We start from the raw sequence: 20,225 nt of genomic DNA, 5'->3' as shown, positions 1-20,225 counted from the left end.
CCTCGTGCGCTCCCACCTGTGCCCCCCAGCCACTCGCAGGCGTGCCCGTCAGAAAACCGTGACCCCTCTCCCCCTTTTTCCGCCCCGCCGGGCGCCCAGGGGCGAGGGAGCCCCGGGTGGATGGCCGCGGCGGGCGCGAGGCGAGGGGCGCAGCGGCGCGCCGGGCCGGGGGAGGGGGCGCTCGCTCGCCGCCGCTCTCGGCCGCGCACACGCCCGTACAAACTCTCACACAGACACACGCGGGGTGCGCTGCCGCCGCCCCGCCGCTGCTCCTCCTCCCGCCACCGCCTTGAGAGGGAGAGCGAGGGAGGCAGAGAGAGCGCTTTGTCCGCGCGCCGCCGCCGCCCGGCCCGGGACTCTGCCCCGAGGAGGCAGCCGCGCCGAGTCCCCGCCTCCGCCTCTGCCCCCGGGCGGGCCGGGCCGGCCGCGGTGGGGGGAGCCAGGCTGAGGGTGAGGGTGGGGGTGGGTGGCGGAGGAGGAGAGAGAGAGAGAGAGAGAGAGACGAGGGCAGCAGAGGAGGCGAGGAGCGCCGGGTACCGGGCCGTGGGGGGGAGCCACGGGCTCTCGGGGAAGACGCGGATGATGAACAAGCTTTACATCGGGAACCTGAGCCCCGCCGTCACCGCCGACGACCTCCGGCAGCTCTTCGGGGACAGGAAGCTGCCCCTGGCGGGACAGGTCCTGCTCAAGTCCGGCTACGCCTTCGTGGACTACCCTGACCAGAACTGGGCCATCCGCGCCATCGAGACCCTCTCGGGTGAGCACTCCGGCGCTGCCCTCCCACCCCCTCCACCGCCCCAGCCTCGCCCGGCTCAGGCCGGGACGGCGCCCGGAGCGAGGCCGAGCCCTCCGGGCGGCGCCTGGCGGGGACTCCGGCGTCCCCGCGCTCACTTCCACGCACCAGACCCTCAACTCCGGCCACCCGCCTGCCCGCTCGCTCCCGGGACAGTCCGTTCCTCTCTCCGCTGCCCCCCCCCCCCGAGTCCCGGGACTCATCCCCTCGCGCTCGGGGCCGCAGCGAGGGGTGCTCCCCGCGCCTCTCCGAGGGTCCCGGGGGCTCGCCCACACTCTGGAGGAGACCCCTTCGTCCTCCTGGTGCCCCGAGCCGCTCTCCGAGGCTTCCCCACCCCCACCCTCCTGGAATGCCGGGTCACCCCCACTGCCCTGACCTTCCCATCACTCCCCACCTTTGTCGGGGACCCCCTCCTCAAATCCCACATCTCCTCCTCCTCCCCTGGCCGGACCTAATCCCTTTTCCCTTGCCTCGTGCCCCGCACCTCTCGCCCTTAGGCGTCCGCAGAGCCGTACTCTGCTTTCCAGCCCCTCCCCACCTTGTTCCTGGCCCCCCGCTTTGGGGACCCCTTGGGGGGCACCCTGGTGAATCCCTTTGAGGTCTCGGGACTCCCCTCTCCTCGTCCAACCCCCGCAGGACGGCACCACATCTCCGCGGGTCCTCTCCCGAGCCCCAGTCCCCTCTTTGCTAGTCTCCCAAGCGCTCCTATTTTTCCCTGAATTTTTTGTCCGATTTTATTAAGAAGAACTCGGGGCTGGGGGCTTTCCGCCGCCCGTCCCCCCGCCTCCCGCTCGGCCAGAAGCACCTTTTTACGAGGTGCCCTGTCTCAACTCGGTGGGGGCCCGGGCTGAGAACCGGGAAAGAGGCGGCCGGGGGGCCCGCGAGCGCGCCGGAGCCCAGACGGGAGACGGAGAGCGACACACACACACACTCACACACATACACAGGCGCGCGCGCTCGCAACTCGCCCTCCCGCACCCGGCGGCGCTCGGAGCCTCGCTCGGCCCCCGAACCCCGGCCCGCGCCCCCCGAACCCCGGCCGGCTCCCCTTCCCCACGGGCGCGTGGGTGGGGGCGGGGCGGCGCGGCGGGGAGGCCAAGGTGACTGACACCCAGGAGCGGGCAGGACGCGCGGCTCCTGTCGGCAGCATACCCCGGGTGTTGGGGGGTGGGTGGGGATGCTGGGGGGCTTCGGCGGGGCCCGGGTCGGGGGACCCCCCGGGAGCGTAGGGCCAGAGAGGGGAGCGCGGCGGAGCCCGCGGGTCGCGGGGTAGCGGAATAGAGAGGTGGGGGCCGGGAGAGGAGCGGGGCCGCGCCAGCCCTGCAGCTTGAGTTTCATATGAGCTCATCCTTTCAAATTGGCGCCGCTCTTTATTAAATTTGTTTTTCCGGTAATGCCACCCACGGCTCTACCTGGGGTCGGATCCCGGCTCGCAGCCTCCTTCCCCACTTGGTCCCGAGACTCGGGGCGCCCACCTTTCTGCACACGCTGGGAACCGAGCTCCAGCCGGGGCAGGAGACCCCTGGAGGGCGCCCGAAGGCGGAGCCGGAGCTTGGAGTTCCCGTGCCTGCCCCTCCTAGACCCCCGTGGGTGGGAGCCGAGGAAGGTTCTGAGTGCTTTAATTTCTGTTTTAAAGGTAAAGTGGAATTGCATGGGAAAATCATGGAAGTTGATTACTCAGTCTCTAAAAAGCTAAGGTAAATACATTTTTCCCTTTTTTTTTTCTTTTGCGATTGGCCTTACGTATAAGTAAAAATACCCAGGTTTTGGAAATGTGTTCCTATGTATATGTATGTGCATATAAATATTTTTATAAATTTTAAGAAGAAGCTTTTTGCTTGTGTTATTAGTGGAGGCACATGGCTTAGAAAGTTACATTTTTTACTTTCATTATATAAGGTGTTTACTGTACTTGATGCCTATTTGGGGGTCGGAGTGGCGAACACTGGCCACTGGCCACGCTCACTCGCTAGGGCCGGTTCACTTGTTTATGCACAGGGGCCTATCCCCCACCCCCTACTTCCCACTCCCACCCTCACCCCCAGCACAATGGCCACAAATGCTTGTCAAGACTTCCTGTGAGATGTTAAGAGTAAATATTTACTGTGTCAGCTGAATTGCCCAACTCAACTTCACGATTAATTACTTTTCTTTTTTAGATAGTTTAATAGGGGAATCATAAGATAATTCAGGGAGAGCTCAATATTTTTGCATGGCAATCTAAAGAAGTGGGTTGTTTGCTACAAGCCAGACTTTTTAAGGCACTGGGGCAGCTGAGTGTGGCTTCTCAGCGTTTTGTTGCTGTTTTTAAGAAACGTTTGAAGCTGAACACATGCCACTGTGGAATCTGCAGTTACCTTTAAGCGCCTGGTTGTTAAGGAAGGAGTAACACGTTTTCTGGACCCTGGGTTTCCCCACAGTGATTTGCTAACAGGAGGGAGGAGAACATCTTTGTTTAAAGTTGATTGTGGACTTTAAATGGGGGCCCTTTATTACTCACTCTAATGTATTTTTTTCCTTCTGTGTGGCGTAACTTCGTTTATGTCCCATTCACATACATTTCTCCACCATTAGTCATGGAGTTGCTGAATTGGAGAGGCTAAGCCTTTCCACCTTTGCAGCTTGTGATAGGAGTATCATCAGGATTGAGGAGATGTCTACAAGAAACTCTCCTGATTTTATAAATGCCTGAATGTGTTGTTGCAGGCATTTTTAAAGCGCATGTGCACGTTTCCAGATATGTTTTATTTGAGGCAGTGTTCTGTTTGCAGTTCATTTTGTGACACACCAGAAAACTACTCAATACCTTAAAAAAAAAAAAAGGTAAAAATTGTGATTTTGCAATTCTTCCTGCTGTTGGAAAAGATGTATTGTGTGACTAATTGACTTTCAGTATTCTAAATTCATATACTTTAAATGATAGCATTTTTTTTTTTGCTTGAGAAATCCAAGTTGAAGCTTTCTGATGCAAGTATTTCTTGCAAATTTAAGGCACCCCACACACTCAAAATGTAATCACTATATTGAACATTAGAAAGAACTGCCTCGAATACCTGATGCATTGTGTCCTGCAGAGCTCTGATCCTCTGGACTTGGTAGCCCTTGCAAATCCTTTTGGGGTTCTAGTGAGTAAAAAAAAAAATCACTCGGATTTTAACTTGAGTTGATTGATGTCTTATTTCACGTTGGAATGTACACTATTTAATTTTTTATACGTGAAATACCAGTGTATCAAAATTTATTAACATCTATAACTTGCTATACTACTTGGTAGCTTTTTCTTTTAAAATGTTGAGATTATTTGCTGTGCACTCTAGTGTCATTTAAATAATTTTGTTCTGCTTGTGTGAAAGTTCAGAATTAGAGGCATGTCCCACGTTTTGAATATCAAATTAAAAAAAGAGCAATCCTGGATTCCTAGAGCTCTTGTTTTTTAGGACATGTGGGCGATATGAAATACTGAAGCGGTAGATTAAATGTGCTGTGTGTGATTCACTACTCTGAAGATGTTTAACATACCAAATGTATGCATAAGCTGCAGCTGAGAGGAGTTCTGCCCTTACTGATTGGGTGGTTTTAATCTCTTTTCCTTTTCTTTATTAGTTTAAAATGCAGAAATTAGCTACTTGCACTGCAGGCTGAGGGCGAGCTAGCTGATGGCTGGTACTATATACTACAGGCAGACTCTTGGGGTGAGCAGTGAAGTGTTGTCTCCTGTGCTGGGCACCACCACACTGTAGCTTTCAGAACTCCGGGTACTGTGACATTGGAAACCATGGCTTCTGTGTTAGGTGGTGACTCTTTCGGTGTTCTTTGGTTGCACTTCTGCTAAAATTAAAAAGTTAGGAGTAAATTGGTGGGCATTACGTCAGTTCTGTATATGGCTTTTATGTTGCTTGAAGAGAAAAATGAGAACAACTCCTCCTCATTAGTTGTTTGCTTAAAAAATTCACTCAGTAATTGAGTGCTGATTTTCTTTATATTGTACTGAATTCTCAAGAATCAGTTTTAACATGTTCCAAGTAGATTTCCTAAAACAAATGGTAATTTGGGAAAAGATCTTTTAAATCTTAGGTTAGATTATGAAATTATTGGCATGCCATTTACCTACCAGTAGAATCTTTTGTTACATGATGATTTTGTATGCATTGTTACAATACTCAAACTAGATACCATTTTTTTTTCCCTTAGGGGCACTCAAAAACAAAGTTTTTTCCTTTTTGCCACCTTATGTTTTATTCTTCAGTGCAAATCTATTTCTCATTCTAAGTTGGTCTCAGTCTTTTTTGAATAAAAATCTTTGGCTCATTCTTTTTCTACATAGATTTCTTGTTAATCTGTGAAGATCAAAGATTTATTTAAAATGAAGAAAACTTGTAACCTTTAAAATGCTATTAAAAGTTAAGGAAATTTCCCTGAAAGAAATTTGATTTTTGATGTTAATGGAAGTTCACTGTGAATAAATATATATGCAGACACACACATATTGTATAAATTGTTTTGAGCTAAGACATGGGGAAGCTTGGATGTACTTTTGTATCTAAAGTTGAATGATTCTGTGAGAAACAAAACTTTGAAAAATGTAATTTCTGCCCACCTCTAGGAAGTAACTAGTACATGCTGGATATGTTTTCACGGAGAAGTGTGAACAGTATGGGGCAGAGTAGGGGAAAAGCTATGAATTTGTCTTTCATGAGTTAAAAAATCAGTAATTGTGTTCTCTCCAATGCAAATGAATTTGGTCTCCTATAGGAATGTTAAAGAAAACAGTATCTCAATTGTATTTTGCTTGTATGTACTACATTGTGTATAGTTGAATTAAATACCAAAAAGAAAAAAAAAAACCATCCAGCTCAAGCCATCCATCTAACAAAGGCTTTTGCTGCATCAATTTTTAATTTTCTAGAAACAGAAAAGACTTTTTTTTAAACTTACAATCATATGGTAGCTTCCCATTTTAAGCAGTTGTCGAATTAGGAATGAATACTAGCACTTAATTGTATACATTGCATGTGTGGATATAATATATGTTAAAACAAAAATATGTGACATCACGCTATAAGATTACTTTTCATTTGGCTTTGGAGTTGGAACTTTAGTTTCCCATTTTTTGAAAGCTTGATGATTTTTTCATGTGACTCTAGGAAATATCATAGAGAATTGCATGTTTTAGTTCTCTTGAATAAATAAATGTTAAACAGAAATAATAAATAATAATTATTTGGTCAGTTAAGTGATGATGTAGATTTAAAATTCTACTTTATATTTTTAAAAGACTGGTCATCTAATTTTTTTTTTATCCTTACTTAGATATTAAAAACTAGTAAAAGTCTGTTATCAAAATGTTTGCAAATTCATCAAGCTTATCAATTTTAAATTGTAGTGTAACAATTTATAAAAATATTTAATGACTAAGCACCTAGACATTAACCCTAAAAATTAACTTAGCAAATTGTAGTACATTTGCCAAGTTATGCTTTTCAATAATCATCATGTTTCCTGGTATTGATGGCTGGCTAGAAGATGACTGGTAAGAGATAGTTAAGAATTTTTGGTTTTTACTCTATTAATCTGATTATTATTTATTAGAAGATGAGGGGAGATTTGTAATATTTGTACAAAATCTTTTTGTACATATGATCTAAAGTATGTTTCCTTAAGAAGGGATACTCTTAACTTTTAAAGTGCTTTTCATAGACATCAATTTAGAACTGATTTTCTATCAAAATTAGCATTTCAGTTTTTTGAGTGAACACATTTTTTTAATGGAGCTTACTGAATTTTTTTTAAGTATTGGATTGGGGAGGAACGTAAATGATACCGAATTACAAGTAAAAATAGCAATTTGGATGCATTTATTAAAAGTCAAAAAAGCTATGAAAGCCAGATTTCTACAGGAGCTATTTATATTTGATACTTAAGGCTTACTAAATGTTTGCTGTCCATGGCTGAATCACTCTTCCAGATCTGCTCATGAAACCCTCCAAAGAACATGAGCCATCGGTCTGAGTTGTAAGGGAATATTATGGAAGTTAAGTGTGTCACTTTTGTGACTCAGTGGGGTGTGTGCAAGTGTGTATGTAGGCTTTGTGGGGGATAGTAGTTTCTGAGATGGTATTAAGAATCAAGAGGAGAGGTTTCATTGGGTAACAGTTGCTATGAATTTCAGTACTAACAAGGCTAATGAAAATCAGTGATGGAAGCTGTGACAAAAGGAACCCGGTGCTGTGAAATGGCCTTAAGTGATACAGAGTTCCTGGCGGTGGTCCTGTGGGAGGCACCGGCAGCTCACAGGCACCTGTGGTGACTTTTCAGGGAACCCTACTACCATCCAATGCAAAATTCACTCTTGCTTCCTTTTAGCTTGAATGTCTCCTCTCAGAAGTGTTTCTGTGAAGTCTGGGATAAGCTGTGGTTTAAGTGTCAGAAAATTCAAGATTTGAATATTCATTTTCATTTAGAAATTCTATACTTTAGAAGTCAGTGTTAATTTGTATAACACAGATCCTCCTCTGGGTGAATCACTTTGTTAGAAGCGTAGTGTTGAAATTTCTTTGGAGGTTGTTTAAAAAGTTGAGTTATTAATTTCATGATAAAGTTTTAAAATTATATTTTAAACATTACAAAACTCTTCAGTGATTTGTTTTAGGGAGTGGTAAGTCTTGGCTAATCAATTATTTAGAAATTTTTACTCTGAAACTTCTAGTCAAAAGTATAACCTCCTAAAAGCTATGATGTACATCTTAACTTGTGGGGTAGGAAAGTTTTGTCTAAAAAAATATATGCCCGGATAATTTGTTGATCAAGTTTTGCCCTTATATTCAGATTCAAATTCAGATTAGTGTGGGTAGTCATTCAGAGCTGTGCCATTTTAGAAATAGCGCTCAAACAACAAACACCTACGGGTAAAGATAGCCTTTGCTCCTGTTTATCACCATTAAAGCATTTTCAATCTCTGACTTTATAATTCTCCTTCATGCTTACAAACTTATAATTTTCATTTGGTGGCATGGACGGTATGGGTTCTATTTTGGGCAACAAAATTGCAGAGTGCTCAGAGCATTATTTTTAAGGTTTTACTTTTCCTGTTTTGATTATGGATTTTAGTCTGGTGTCTCCATGAAATAGTGAAGAACGTTCTCTCTGTTGCTTTGCTGATGGTGGTGGGGGTGGTTTACGAGGGCTGTTTCTTTAATTTGGTCTAGTGTTTGATGGTGTATTGAGGTAGAGTGAGTAGACCCGTGAAAATGGATGCATTTGCATTATGAGCAGTCAAGTCTAAAAGCTAGCCTTAGGTTCATTGTTGGGCAGTTGTGTATCTGTTCCCCAGACCTCTGATTTCCCATGGATATTGCTTCCAGTTTGCAGATACGTTTTGTCTGTGTATTCTTGTCCTTTTGAGTGTTTCTCAGTTCTACAGCTTATTTCTTAAAATGTGAACATTAGGACTTCCCGTTTTTACTATCAAGGACATCTCATAAATAAAATCCGTATCTTAATAACTCAACAAACAAAAAGAGTCCTGATACATGTTGTAGAGTTCTAGTATTTATTTGTATTGTAAGAAATGTATCTAATGACTGGGAAATTTTGTAGGGTACATTGCCATGAGAGTGTTTTCATTCTTCTTATAGGCATATAATTAATACATCCAGAAATGTGAATTTTGTCTTAGAGGAAAGATTTAACTTTGGATGTATGTGTTCCTGGTGCCACGTATTGATGTGTAACGCTCACAAAGGCTTCACAGGGAGCTGTATTTTTATGTTCCTGGAACTCAAGTTGATATAACACTAATGCCATTCCAGCCTCTTCCACAAGTAATTTTATTTTAAGTAATAATTTATTTTTAAAAAATTGATATTGTCTTTTTTCAGGTGAGAAAAGTCAGACTAGAAGTTTAGTAATTTTGCCCAAGGCAACATGACTATTAAGTAATAGAGCTAGAACTCCAAGCTTTTTCATTTCTTACTCTAACGTCTTCCCCCACCCTGCTCCCCCCCGAGTCCTGCTTCATCTTTTTTTTTTTTTAATTAAAGTCAACTCAAGTGTTATGGTTCACAGAGTGTCAGGAGTAATGGATATACAGTAAAATAGATTTGTAAATTGACTGTCTTGGAATGGTTGGGGGATCTGTACTTTGTTACCTTTTTTTTTTCTCAGGAAAAAAAAAGGAAACAAAAAAGCTGTGTTGCCTCCTGGTTTCGCTACTCTTGCCTAAAGGAGGATATACCTAAGCAGGTTGTGTTCTGTTGCTTTGTGTTAGGAAATGTAACTTTGCCAAGGCAGACCAGGCAGAGTGAACTAGTTGCTGGAATCCCTTGGTGGGTTCTGCACAGGTTTCAGCCAGCACCTTGTAAGCAGGTGGGACTGTGTTGTGCTTTGTTTGCTGGGTAGAATCTGCCAGGTCTTTCCCAGGCTGGCCCCAGAGAGGGTGTCTGTCTCTGCTTCACGTTTTGTTGAGGCAGGGTCTCTTGCCTTTGCTGTGAGGGTGGCATAAGGATGAATGGGGGTGATCTCTATCAGGCTGTCGGAGTTCTTTCTTTACCATAGAATCACTTGAAAAACTTGCACTAAGTGACTGAGCCTGTGCCGTGCAGCTTATTTTCTCCTTCATTGTAAACGTCTCTCACTCGTATTGTCTCGTTTCTTTGAACTTTGGTTGACTGTCATGTTGAGGGGAGGGGAAGGAGGAAGGAATAACCAAGAAAAAAAATGTGAAAAAAGCTTATTTCCATTTTGCTGTGCATGTCATCAGGTTAGTACAGTGCAGAGTGGGGTGCGGAATTTCCCACGGAGAGAATGTAGCCTACAGAATAGCTGTTAGGTGCTAGGTGCTGGACCTGGTCCTTTGCTTGATCCTCCCAGGGGTCTGGGGAGAGCCCTCCCTAATCCCTCAAACAGGTGAGACTCTAAACGGCCCCTCCTTCCCCCAGACTATAAGGTATTGTCCTTGCTGTCGTTGTAATTTGAATGCAGAAACAGTATTTCAGTAATAGAGGAGGAAAGTGTGATGATATGAATGAACTGAGAAAAATAGAACCTTTGTATATTCTTCCTGACTTAGAACAAGAAACAAAATTTGAGTGTTTGTAACAGATGCTGAAAAACCTTTGGGCTGAAGTTCTGTGTATTAATTTAATGTAATTGAAAAAAAAACAATTAAAATGTTAGTGATTATTTGAAGAGCTTTCCTGAAGTAGCCCTTTAAGTAGAGGTGGTTGTAATTATGTGAAGATAGAAAAATGTTAAAAGAAATTATGATTTAAAGCTTAGTATAAACACATATACCTATATGTACTATAGAAAATGGATCTGTATTCTGTTTTGGGCCAAATATTTTGTTTTTAGATCCCTTAGATTGTGGGGGTAGGGAGGAGCAAAAAATGTAGGCTCTTTTGTTTAGGACCTGGAATGTCAAAGGAAAATTGTGGATTCTCACGTATTACTTTTTATAAAATGCATCCCCTTATATTAGAAAATGTTACATTTTTCTCACCCATGAAAAGTGATGGCATGAAGAGCAGAAACATTACTTGTGTCTTCCTGATACAATACTTTAAGCACCTTATGCATTTGTAACTTTTTGTTCAATGAAACAAGATTGAAGGTGTACTATCAGTGAAATGAGGTATGTAAGACGCATTCTTCTAGATCCAGAGATGATTTTTTTTTTATTGGAACATAAACAATTACTTTTCCCAGTCACAAGCTTCTGACAGGACTTAAGATCTCTGAAAAGATGTTTTCACAATTTATGGTATCAATGCAGAGTGGCTCGGATTCTGTGGACAGGCTTCGTGAAGCCCAGGACTTGTTAAGGAAACACGTGGGAGGGCCAGGCTTGATGGTTTCTGTTCCATCTCTCATTCCCTGCTGAGCTTTGGGGGCCTCACAAGGCAAAGTGGACAGAGCAAGTGTGATTCTTCCTCATTGTACAGATAAAATCTTGAAGTAAAATGCTTGATGCTCTTTGTTTTGGAGAAACTCGGAGGTGGATGATGAAGGATGATTCAGTGTATTATACACTGATGAAGCGTACTTTACCATATTTGATTATGAAGAAAGAAAGATGGAGGGTTGAGGATGCGGGGAGAAAGAAGACAGAATGGGGAAAGAGGCAGCCACAGAGCCCAGGTCACTGAGCCATTGGACCTCACGGTGAGCTGGTGCATTCTCTAATTCCAGAGATGTGGGAGGCTGCTCCTCACCATTAGCCTATGGGAGACAGGAAGTGGTTCCAATGGTGACAGCAGGACTGGGAGGCTCCCGTAACTTGTTCTGTTATTTGACATTTAAAAACCCTGTGAGTGTGTGGCTGGCTTGCTCCACAGAAGGTTTTGCATTTCTGTGCGGCTCTGTACTGGCCACTTTCTGTCTCTCTGTCTTGTACATTTCCGTGGGGATGGCTGGGAAGGGCTGGCAGGGCAGTGCCTGGTGTGCAGGCCTGCCTGCAGCCCTGATGCCCCTCGTTGGGTTGGCCGAGGTTTGGGGAAGCCAGGGAAGCGTGTGTGTGCTTGCTCAATGTGTTGGAATGTATGGGTTCTGTGGCATACGCTTGCTCGGAATGTGCAGCACACGCACGCTTCCATGCTGGTGGGGGTCAAACCCTGTAGGTTTTGTCAGTGGTCGATGAAAATTGGGGAAGGAATTTCTCAGTGCTCAGAGTTTAGGTTTTATTTCTTTTTACTCTCCTGAAGCACAATTGTATTTATTCTTTGTAAAAGAAAAACATCTTTTTTTTTTTAAACCATTAAAGGATAGAAAATATTTTGTGGATGCATAAATAGTCTGGCCTCTCTCCTGAATCCAGCTGGCGTCTTTTCCTTTTCTTTTTAAACTGATAGTAATGTCTTCAAATCCATGGACACTGATTTTGTTAATCAAGCTTTTTTAAACTCCCTGAATTGGGCCACTGCTACAGATGATGAAATCAAGATCTGGAGATATCAGATTGGAAGCTCCAATATTTCAAAATGTAGGATTTATTTTCCCTTTTACGGAATAAAGAAAAAAAAAGTAAATTATTTAGCTGGTTATTTTTAAAAGGTCTTTACACATTTTACGTTTTCTTTACAAAATATTTGATGCAGCAGAGATGCTGGTGCTCAGTTAACTTGAAATTGAGGAGACAGCAATTTGTTTATGAGGTGGGCAAGTTAAAAAGGGATTTGTTTTAACCATTGTAGAGAACTCAGGAAAGGTGACTGGTACCAAAAGAATTATTTCTACCTTGTAACAATTTTAGCAGGGAAGAATTGGTTCATTTACCTTTGTATTGATGGTTGATGTGTGATTTCAAAACAAGAATTTAGATATTAAAATTGCTTTGTGGATTTTGTTCACATATAATGCCTGTGGTCAAGGTGTTAATGCCTATTTTAAAATGTTCCAGGCCAAAGTCACATCTTTTATTTCTCCATAGTGGCGTTTTTAACACTACCCAAAATTGTGGGATTCTCAAAAGATGCTGAGTGGAAGGAGATGGATGTCTGTTACCCTGCCTTCCTTCTTCCCCACATTCACTGCTGTGTACCAAGGTTTTCATGTACCTCCTGGAGCACAGGACTCTAGACACGGAGTTCACTCTTGTTTAGGCCTCCAGTAGATCCAGAAATCTTTCTGAGGATAGTTTAGACTGCCTTTGTTTCCCCAGGAATGGCCTTCCATCTGGCACCTGCTCTTCAGCAAAAAATGCTTGCTTAGCCAACTATATGCCAGAATCGTGTGTCCTGAACAGCACAGTGCTTGCCCTTTGGGGACCTTCCCAGGAACTTCTTGGCCGATCATTGTGTCCGGCTCTTGGCAGAGCCATTATATTCAGCTAACTTGGAAGAGTGTGAATATAGGGATGTGAAACTCGTTCATTAAGAACACGTTTTGGCTTCAGGAGCTCCAAGCAAATTGGCCTTCCTGTCCCTTCTTCAAGGAGGGGAGCCCTTGTTTTTTGTGTATGTGTTGGGGTTCCCTGCACTGCAGGGGTAATAAACATTTTCAGCTGCTTGAAATGGATGTCCAACTGATCAGATTGGACATGAACTGTGATTATACTCTTAATACTTTCCCTGGTAACTGTCCTATATGTATGATTTTTGTTCAAAAATAGGATATTGGTTTTTTTTTAAAGTTAAGAAAACAGTTCTCTTCCATAATTTCTCACACTGTTGTAGAGCCCCCCTGAATAATTATGATGTTTGGCTTAGAGTCCTGCTCTCTTTGCTTCCTGCAGGCTGGTCTGCAGAGGGGGATGGTTTCCTCTCATGCATCCAGCCTTTGCAGTAAATGTTAACCGAGGTAGTTGTGTCCTTACCCAGGTCCAGGGACGGCAGGTGCCGTGAGTAAGTGATGGCAAAAGGACTTCTGGGGCATGAAGGTGGGGGAGCCTGTCAGTCGGCTCTTGTCAGCTACTGTTGTCTGGAAATGTAAGGCCAGTGTTCCCAAACCTGACTTTTTAAGAGAAGCCAGAAGTCAGAATTCTTAGGCTCAACCTGCAAATGAAGAAACACTGATAATAATGTAGACATTTTTGTAGATGCTGTGAAGCTTCACAAGGACCCAGCTGTGGGTTCATTCTGGCTCATAGGTTGCCAGTGTGCAGTCTCTGTCCTGTGAAAATCTGCAATGGCTAGGAAGTGGTGTTGGAGCAAGAGGGTAAAATCCTTCTCTTGATAAACTGGATGAACTAGTATGTCTCTTATCTAATGATAGCTGTTTGGAAGCCCTAAATTAAGTTAGGTTTCTGTTGTAGCAACTATCCTTCATCTACTTTTGTTAGAATAATTTTTGTTTTGTTCCACTATAAAGTACTCAATATTTTATCTCTGTGGGATGATCTCATTGTGTTTGTGTTCTGTTGAACCACCTAAAATAGTTTTTGTAAACATAGAATGTGTATGTGTTGAATATGTGACATTTTAAGTTTTTGTAGGTAATGCTGCATTACTCATATACATGAGAAAAAAATAAGCCTCTGCTTTCATATAATTGGAGTAACATTTTCACATCATTGTAAATTATACCATCATCATTTAAACATTCTTTTCTTGATGTTTTAATCCATTTTCTAAGAAATTTGATTCTTATGCCTGACAAACACTTTAAAAATAAAAGCTTGAACTATGGTTTTTTAAATGTCCACTACAAGGAAAATGTTTCAAAAGTATAGAGATTAGCAGTAGGAAAATTCAATTACAAAGAGCTTTGGTTATTATTCTACTTTCTTGTATTTAACTTAAAGACATATGGATTCTGCTCCTGGACTCTGAGTACAGTAAATACTCAGTTACGGCCGAACTAAAGAAAATTGCCAATTGCTTAAGGCAATGTTTTAAACAACAACAACAACAACAACAGAAAGGCAAAAATTGACTTTGACAGTTATAATTAGCATTTTAAAAATATATCATTGAGTTCTATAACTTACATGCATATGAGATGGCTCATTGTTAATCACCTTCTAGTGGTAAGGGAAGGCACATGCCTTGGAGAGCTTGCGCCAGGAAATCATCTGTGTTATGGGTAAGGTATCAAAGAGTGGTAAATAAGGCCTCCCTCATGTTAAACACAAATGGTTCCACAGCTAGGGCCTGCTCCATTTTGGAGTGGTGGCCTTTGGAGCTCTAAATGCTTGAGGTCTCAAGATGTTTGTGTCTTTTTTTTTAATCCACAGATACATCTTGAATGCCTTGAAATAGCTGCTCATTAAGTATTTTTAATGAATTAATTTAAATTGAAGCCATATGGTATCATTAGTAATCTACTTTTGTTTGTTCTCCCTCTTTCCTCTTGCTTTTCGTTTTTATTTTTAAACCAAAGGGGAAGAACAAAGGTAGAAAGATTTGCTTTTGTACAAATGGATTTTCTTGGAATTATTGACTAAATCCTTGCCCTTAGTGGAACAAAATATTTTTCATGGGCAGTTTGGGTATGAACTGTCTTTAAAATTCCACGTGGGAATTAAAATGAGCATTGGGAAGCAGAATTGCAGATTTGGTGAAACCAGAATAGGTTTTGCAATTTTTTTTTTTTTTTTTTTTGTGAAATAAGGACAGGACAATTCTTAGAAGATGCAATGTACTTTCTTGAAAGTAGAATTTTCCCTGTAGGTATTTCTCTCTGAATTCTAAATTGAATTGAAAATCTGCTAGGAATCACAGAAGAAAAACTTAGTTGGATGGGAAAAAACTAATACACCCTAATACAACTAATACAGCTATCCTATTATTGCAGTTTAATAAGTATATATAGGAATTAAACTTGTATATTTTCATATACAGGTTGAATATCTCTTACCTAAAATACTTAGTACCAGAAATGTTTTTGATTTTTAATTTTGGAATATGTGTAATATACCTGATGAGACCTTGGGGATGAGATCCAACTCAAAACATAGAACTCATTTATGTTTCAAGTGAACTGTATTCAAATAGCCTGAAGATAATTTTATACAATATTTTTAGAATTTTCAGCATGAACTTTTCCCAGTGTGGAGTTATCCAGTTGTGTCCTGTTGGTATTCAGAAAGTTTCTGGTTTTGAAGCATTTAGATTTCAGATTTTTAGATTATGGATGCTTAGTAAATTAAGAAGCAGCAGCTAAGGTTACTGTGGGAAAAAACAGAGAAGTGCAACAGTGATATCTACCAGTGGAAAAGAGAATTCATAGCCAGAAAAAAGGCTGATCTTCAGTTGCTTGCAAAGCATGATGATGCTGTCAGATTGTTTTGTGTTAGTAATTTATTAGAAATTTCTTTAAGATTTTTTTTTATTAGAAAGTCAAATTTCCAGAGGGAAAGAGAGACAGAGAGAGATCTTCCATCTGTTGGGTCACTCCACAAGTGGTTTGAATCAGAGCTGAACTGATCTGAAGCCAGGAGCCAGGAGCTTCTTCCAGGTCTCCCACGCTGGTGTGGGGGTCCCAGGTCACAAGCAGGCAGTTGGAACGGTAGAGGAGCAGCTGGGATAGAATCAGCACTCATAGGGGATTCTGAGGCATGCAAGGTGAGGACTTTAGCCACTAGGCTATTGTGCCAGGCCCGCAGAAATTTTCAAGTTTCCTTTATTTGAAAGGAAGGAAAAGAGGGACAGAACGATTTCTTAGTATGTGCTTCACTTCCTCTAAAGGCCTGTCACAGCTGGGACTGAACAAGGTTGAAGCTACAAGTTGGGAACTCAGTCCAGGTTTCCTGTGTTACGGCTTCAGCCATCACCTGCTACTAGGGTCTGCAGGAAGCTGGAATTGGGGATGGAGATGGGATTCAGACATTCAGATATGGCAAGTGGGCATCCCAGATGGGTCTTAACTGCTCAGCCTAATGCTCACGTCTATATTCCTAATCTGTAGCTGCGTACAGATTCCCTTCAAAACCAGCAATTAAAAAAAGACAAGCATGCTTATCTCACACATTTCTCAGAGATGGGAGTTTGGAGTAGTTTAGGCAGGCTGCTGTGGTTTAGCATCATTTAGAAATTGCAGTCATGGTGTCAGGTGGAGCTACAGTCATCTGAAGGCCTCAGCTGAGGCCAGAAGATCCGCTGCTCTGACTGCCCCCGTGGGTGCTGGCTAAAGACTTCCCAGGTCTCTCCCAGTGTAACAGCAGGCTTTCCCCAGAGTGAATAAACCAAGAGCAAGGGAGAGTGACACCATACAGCCTTTCTGACCGAGTCATTGAGTTGCGTATCATCTCTTCTGCCTTATGTTGTTCATGAGACATGAGATGCCAGGTCCAGTCTGTATCCCATAGGATGCGATTACTCAGAAGATGAAAAATAGGTGGTGCAGAATTAATGGGAGTCAGATTAGTACAAATCAACAAATCAGAGATACTTGCCTAATTTGGGGCTTATAGTGAAAAAATAATTTCTTTATATTAATATCTATAATTCATTCATTTGGACATAAAACTTTTATTCCTGGTAAACAGTAGTAAAAATAATTAGTAATTACTTAATCCTTTTATAATTCTTATTACTTTTTTTGATAGGCAGAGAGATTGAGAGTTCCCAACCACTCAGATGGTTTGTTCCTCAGAAGATTTGTTCAACAGACTTTGCTGAGCTAGAACCAGAAACTCAATCCAGGTGTATGTGGGTGGGCTGTCACCTGACGCTTCCCAGGACCCACAGCAGCAGGAAGCTGCAGTTGAGGGTTGGAACTGGGACTTGAACCCAGGTACTCCTATAATGGGACATATCTTAACCAGTAGGCAAGGCAGCCACCTCCCCTTACTGATTTTTTCTTTATTAATTACATTGCATTATGTGACATAGTTTCATAGGCTCTGGGATTCCACCAACCCCTCCTGTGCCCTCCCCCCATGGTGGATTCCTCCACCTTATTGCAGTATTACAGTTCAAATTAAGTCAAGATTCTTTCATTGCAAGCATCTACCAAGCATAGAGTCCAGCATCTTATTGTCCAGATAAATTCAACAGTTTCTTGGGGAGACCATTTCTGGTCTGAAGGTAGAGCTGGCAGAATATCATCCCAATCAATTAGAAATCCCAGCACAACATCAACAACAATTTACAGCATTATGGAATTAATTGACATGGTATTGAGTAATCAGTATGTTAAAACAATGCAAGTTCTTATCCACATCCTGTGACTACTTCATTGACATTTCAATTTTTGTTTGTACACAGAACCAGCTTCTATACACCTTAAAATGGCTCTAGGGTACTATTCAGCTGTCTCGTGTCTGTTTTCAGTTTAGTATTTAGCAGTTTATTGTGTTGAAGCATAATTTTGCTGAACTTGGCAGATTTTAGGATAGTCAACCTGGCTTATAACTCTAACAAGGCATTTGTCAACAGTTGAGGTACAGAACAGTGTTAGGAGGGGTGTGCAGAGAAATCTTCGATTCCCTAGTGGGGAGTAACTAATCTTTGAGTTTTACCTAGTAAGGTATATGGGGATCTACGCTGACCATTTCCTGTTTGGTTCTAAGCTTTCCTTGTATTTCTCTATCTATTCTATTTTTGGGAGTGGGGGGCCTTTGGAGCAACACTGATGGTCATTGCAAGAGAGGGTGGGGACCCAAAGTTGGAACTAAGTAAGGACCAGAAAAAGCTCCTCTCCCTACTCCCGAAGGAAGTTTACTATTCTTCTGTTTCTGCAGACCACTCAGGGCTCCTGGCTGTTGTTCCGATGGGCTTGGATCCTGTGAGGAAGGATTTGGGCTCCTTCCATCCCATGTGGTAGATCCCAACGGGGCTGGGTGACCTCGGAGTTCTTGGCCTCCAAAACCTTACTGATTTTCTACAAAACCCACCCATTTATAGATCAGAAAGTTGAGGCCCAGATGGCACATTTTTAGTATTCAATCTCAAGGTTTATTATCCTTTTCCATCCTTCTGTTCTTTCTCCTGAAGAATCATTCAAATGACTTTCCTTTGAGTAAACCATGGTGTACTTGTTCCTTTTCTTTTTTATCTGGAAGAGCTGGTTTTTTTTTTTTTTAAATATCTAATTGAAAACTGTAAAACGCTGTTCTCGTATCAGTAAAGATGTTTGTCACTTTTCTCTCAGCAGCAAGAGTCCTTTTTGCTATTTTTATAACTGGGTGAGGTCTCATTGCTCCAGAATTGTACCCTACTGTGGTTAGTCTGGTCTACAAGAAGAAAATATAGTTATCCTTTAAAACCATTGGTTTTCTAAGAAATATGCCATTTACTATGCCAAATTTTAGTAAATCTTTTCAGGCAAAATGCAGTGGTCACCCTAGTTGCCTCCCGTCCACCCCTTAGAAATGCAAAGCATTGGGTCCTCGGTTGTTGGGTTATACGTTAGAACAGTATTGCTGACATTTCTAATGGCACATTGAAGAAGTTTGGTAGTCTTTTTGTTACTGTTGGTGCCCAATATTTAGTAGATCTTTGTTGGTGTCGATCCATTCTACGTGAACGTCTTACCAAACTCTTCGTTTTTGACGACAGAGTGTCCTAAATGACTTTAGCTATGGGCACATATGTTAGTAGTTGTGTCTTTGACTTTTTATCAAATCTCAGTGCCGTACTTCATTTGTACTGTCTATTCCCATAACCCAACCTTTTCTCTTGAAGGCTCTGATAACATGACAGTTCTAGGAAGTGAGAAATTATTTTGGTTGCTTTTGAACTTGGGTAGACTAAGGCTTAGAGGATGTCAGAGTCCTTCAGACTACCCCCTCCGTAGGAAAGATAGGTGCCTGTTGTTTTTAAACCCACCTGGGATAAATATAAGAGTGCGTGACGTTTATATGTTCAAGTCAGCTAGAGGACCTGGGTTCTCCAGCAGACATCTCTCTGGAATGTGGAATGCTCTGAGGAGCAGCTTTTGATCTTGCTGTAGTTAAAATCTGTGTTGTATTTTTTCCACAAAGTAGTCAAATAATTATATTCAAAGATTTTTTTTTTTCCTTTTTAGAGGGTTTAGTGAGAACCCTTAAGAGTGGAGACACTGAGTTTAAGCTTTCTTTTAGATGATTGCAGACTTCCTGAATTAGGAAGTGAAAGGTAAACACAAACAACGAAATCGTTGAGCTTAGAGAAGCAGTGTGACGTATGACTTTACACTATTATTAGTAGTAGTATTGGTTTTAATATTTTAGTTGCTTGTGGATATGCACGCCAATTTCTCACTTTTTCTTTGACTTTTCTTGTTGGTATAATTCCACCCTTGAGAGAAAGGAGCAGGGACTGTCAGAGGCCGTCTGGTGGGACTGAGCCACATCCAGGGACCTGCTCAGGTCTCAGGTCTCAAGCCATTCTTCTTGAATTTGCTTCACAGTTTTGTTTTGTTTTTTTTTTTTCAAGTCAAGTCAGGCAGTGTTTGGAGGTAGACAACAGTACGAAGAGAGTCTTCTAATTGGCCACCACAGCCTGCTTCGCAGTTCTCTTGAAAGTGCCACATGGGTATCTCTACCCACAAAACCTCATCCCAGAAGCTTTGTAAGAGCCCCAAGTAGGATCTTACCCCTGTGGGATTCCCTAGGTGTGTGGGGATAGCTCTAGTATGTGCTATCAGCCTTTGGAAACGTTCAGAAATGCCTATGAGCTATAGAGTTGATACTTGAACCTGAGCCATTCAGTGTGTGTCCAGCAGCCCTAGGAATCAGAGAAAACAGCTAGGCATTTTTTTTTTAATCATAAAGTGCATCAATCTTTTCTCTGAAAACACGAGTAATATCATTTCTCTTAATTTGTTGAATATTGTTCCATTCTTAATATGAGGTAAGAGCTGGTGTTAAATATATTGAGACCTCATTGATTAACTAAGATAAGAGTAGTCAGTGATAATCAGTAGAATGTTTGGGCAGATTTAAAAAAAAAAGTTTTCAATTAAATATTAGAACCCGAGTAAACTGACAAAATGTTGCTAAACCATGCAGTTAAACCTTGTTGCATATAGAAAATGATTTATGCTTAGTACATCAGTTATAAACTTGTATAAA

General features: G+C 42.2%; 1 protein-coding gene across 3 annotated transcripts in view; it reads left to right on the top strand.

Moving 5' to 3' along the window:
• The first annotated feature begins 501 nt into the window (after positions 1 to 501).
• Positions 502 to 20,225, top strand: part of IGF2BP2 (insulin like growth factor 2 mRNA binding protein 2) — a 169,887-nt gene continuing 150,163 nt past the window's right edge. For 2 of the 3 annotated variants that reach the window (XM_041002679.1, XM_041002678.1), the window contains exons 1-2: positions 580 to 757; positions 2,430 to 2,490. In XM_041002679.1, coding sequence (XP_040858613.1) covers positions 580 to 757; positions 2,430 to 2,490 — 239 coding nt within the window. Of the gene's footprint in view, positions 758 to 2,429; positions 2,491 to 20,225 lie in introns of all 3 variants that reach the window. The other variant, XM_041002677.1, reaches the window with a different exon arrangement.

Source organism: Ochotona curzoniae, unplaced genomic scaffold (assembly GCF_017591425.1).
Source record: "Ochotona curzoniae isolate NIBS_2020 unplaced genomic scaffold, NIBS_Ocur_1.0 scaffold_2587, whole genome shotgun sequence".
Taxonomy (NCBI): domain Eukaryota; kingdom Metazoa; phylum Chordata; class Mammalia; order Lagomorpha; family Ochotonidae; genus Ochotona; species Ochotona curzoniae.
Note: the sequence above shows the minus strand (reverse complement) of the source record. Positions and strands in the feature narration are given on the sequence as shown.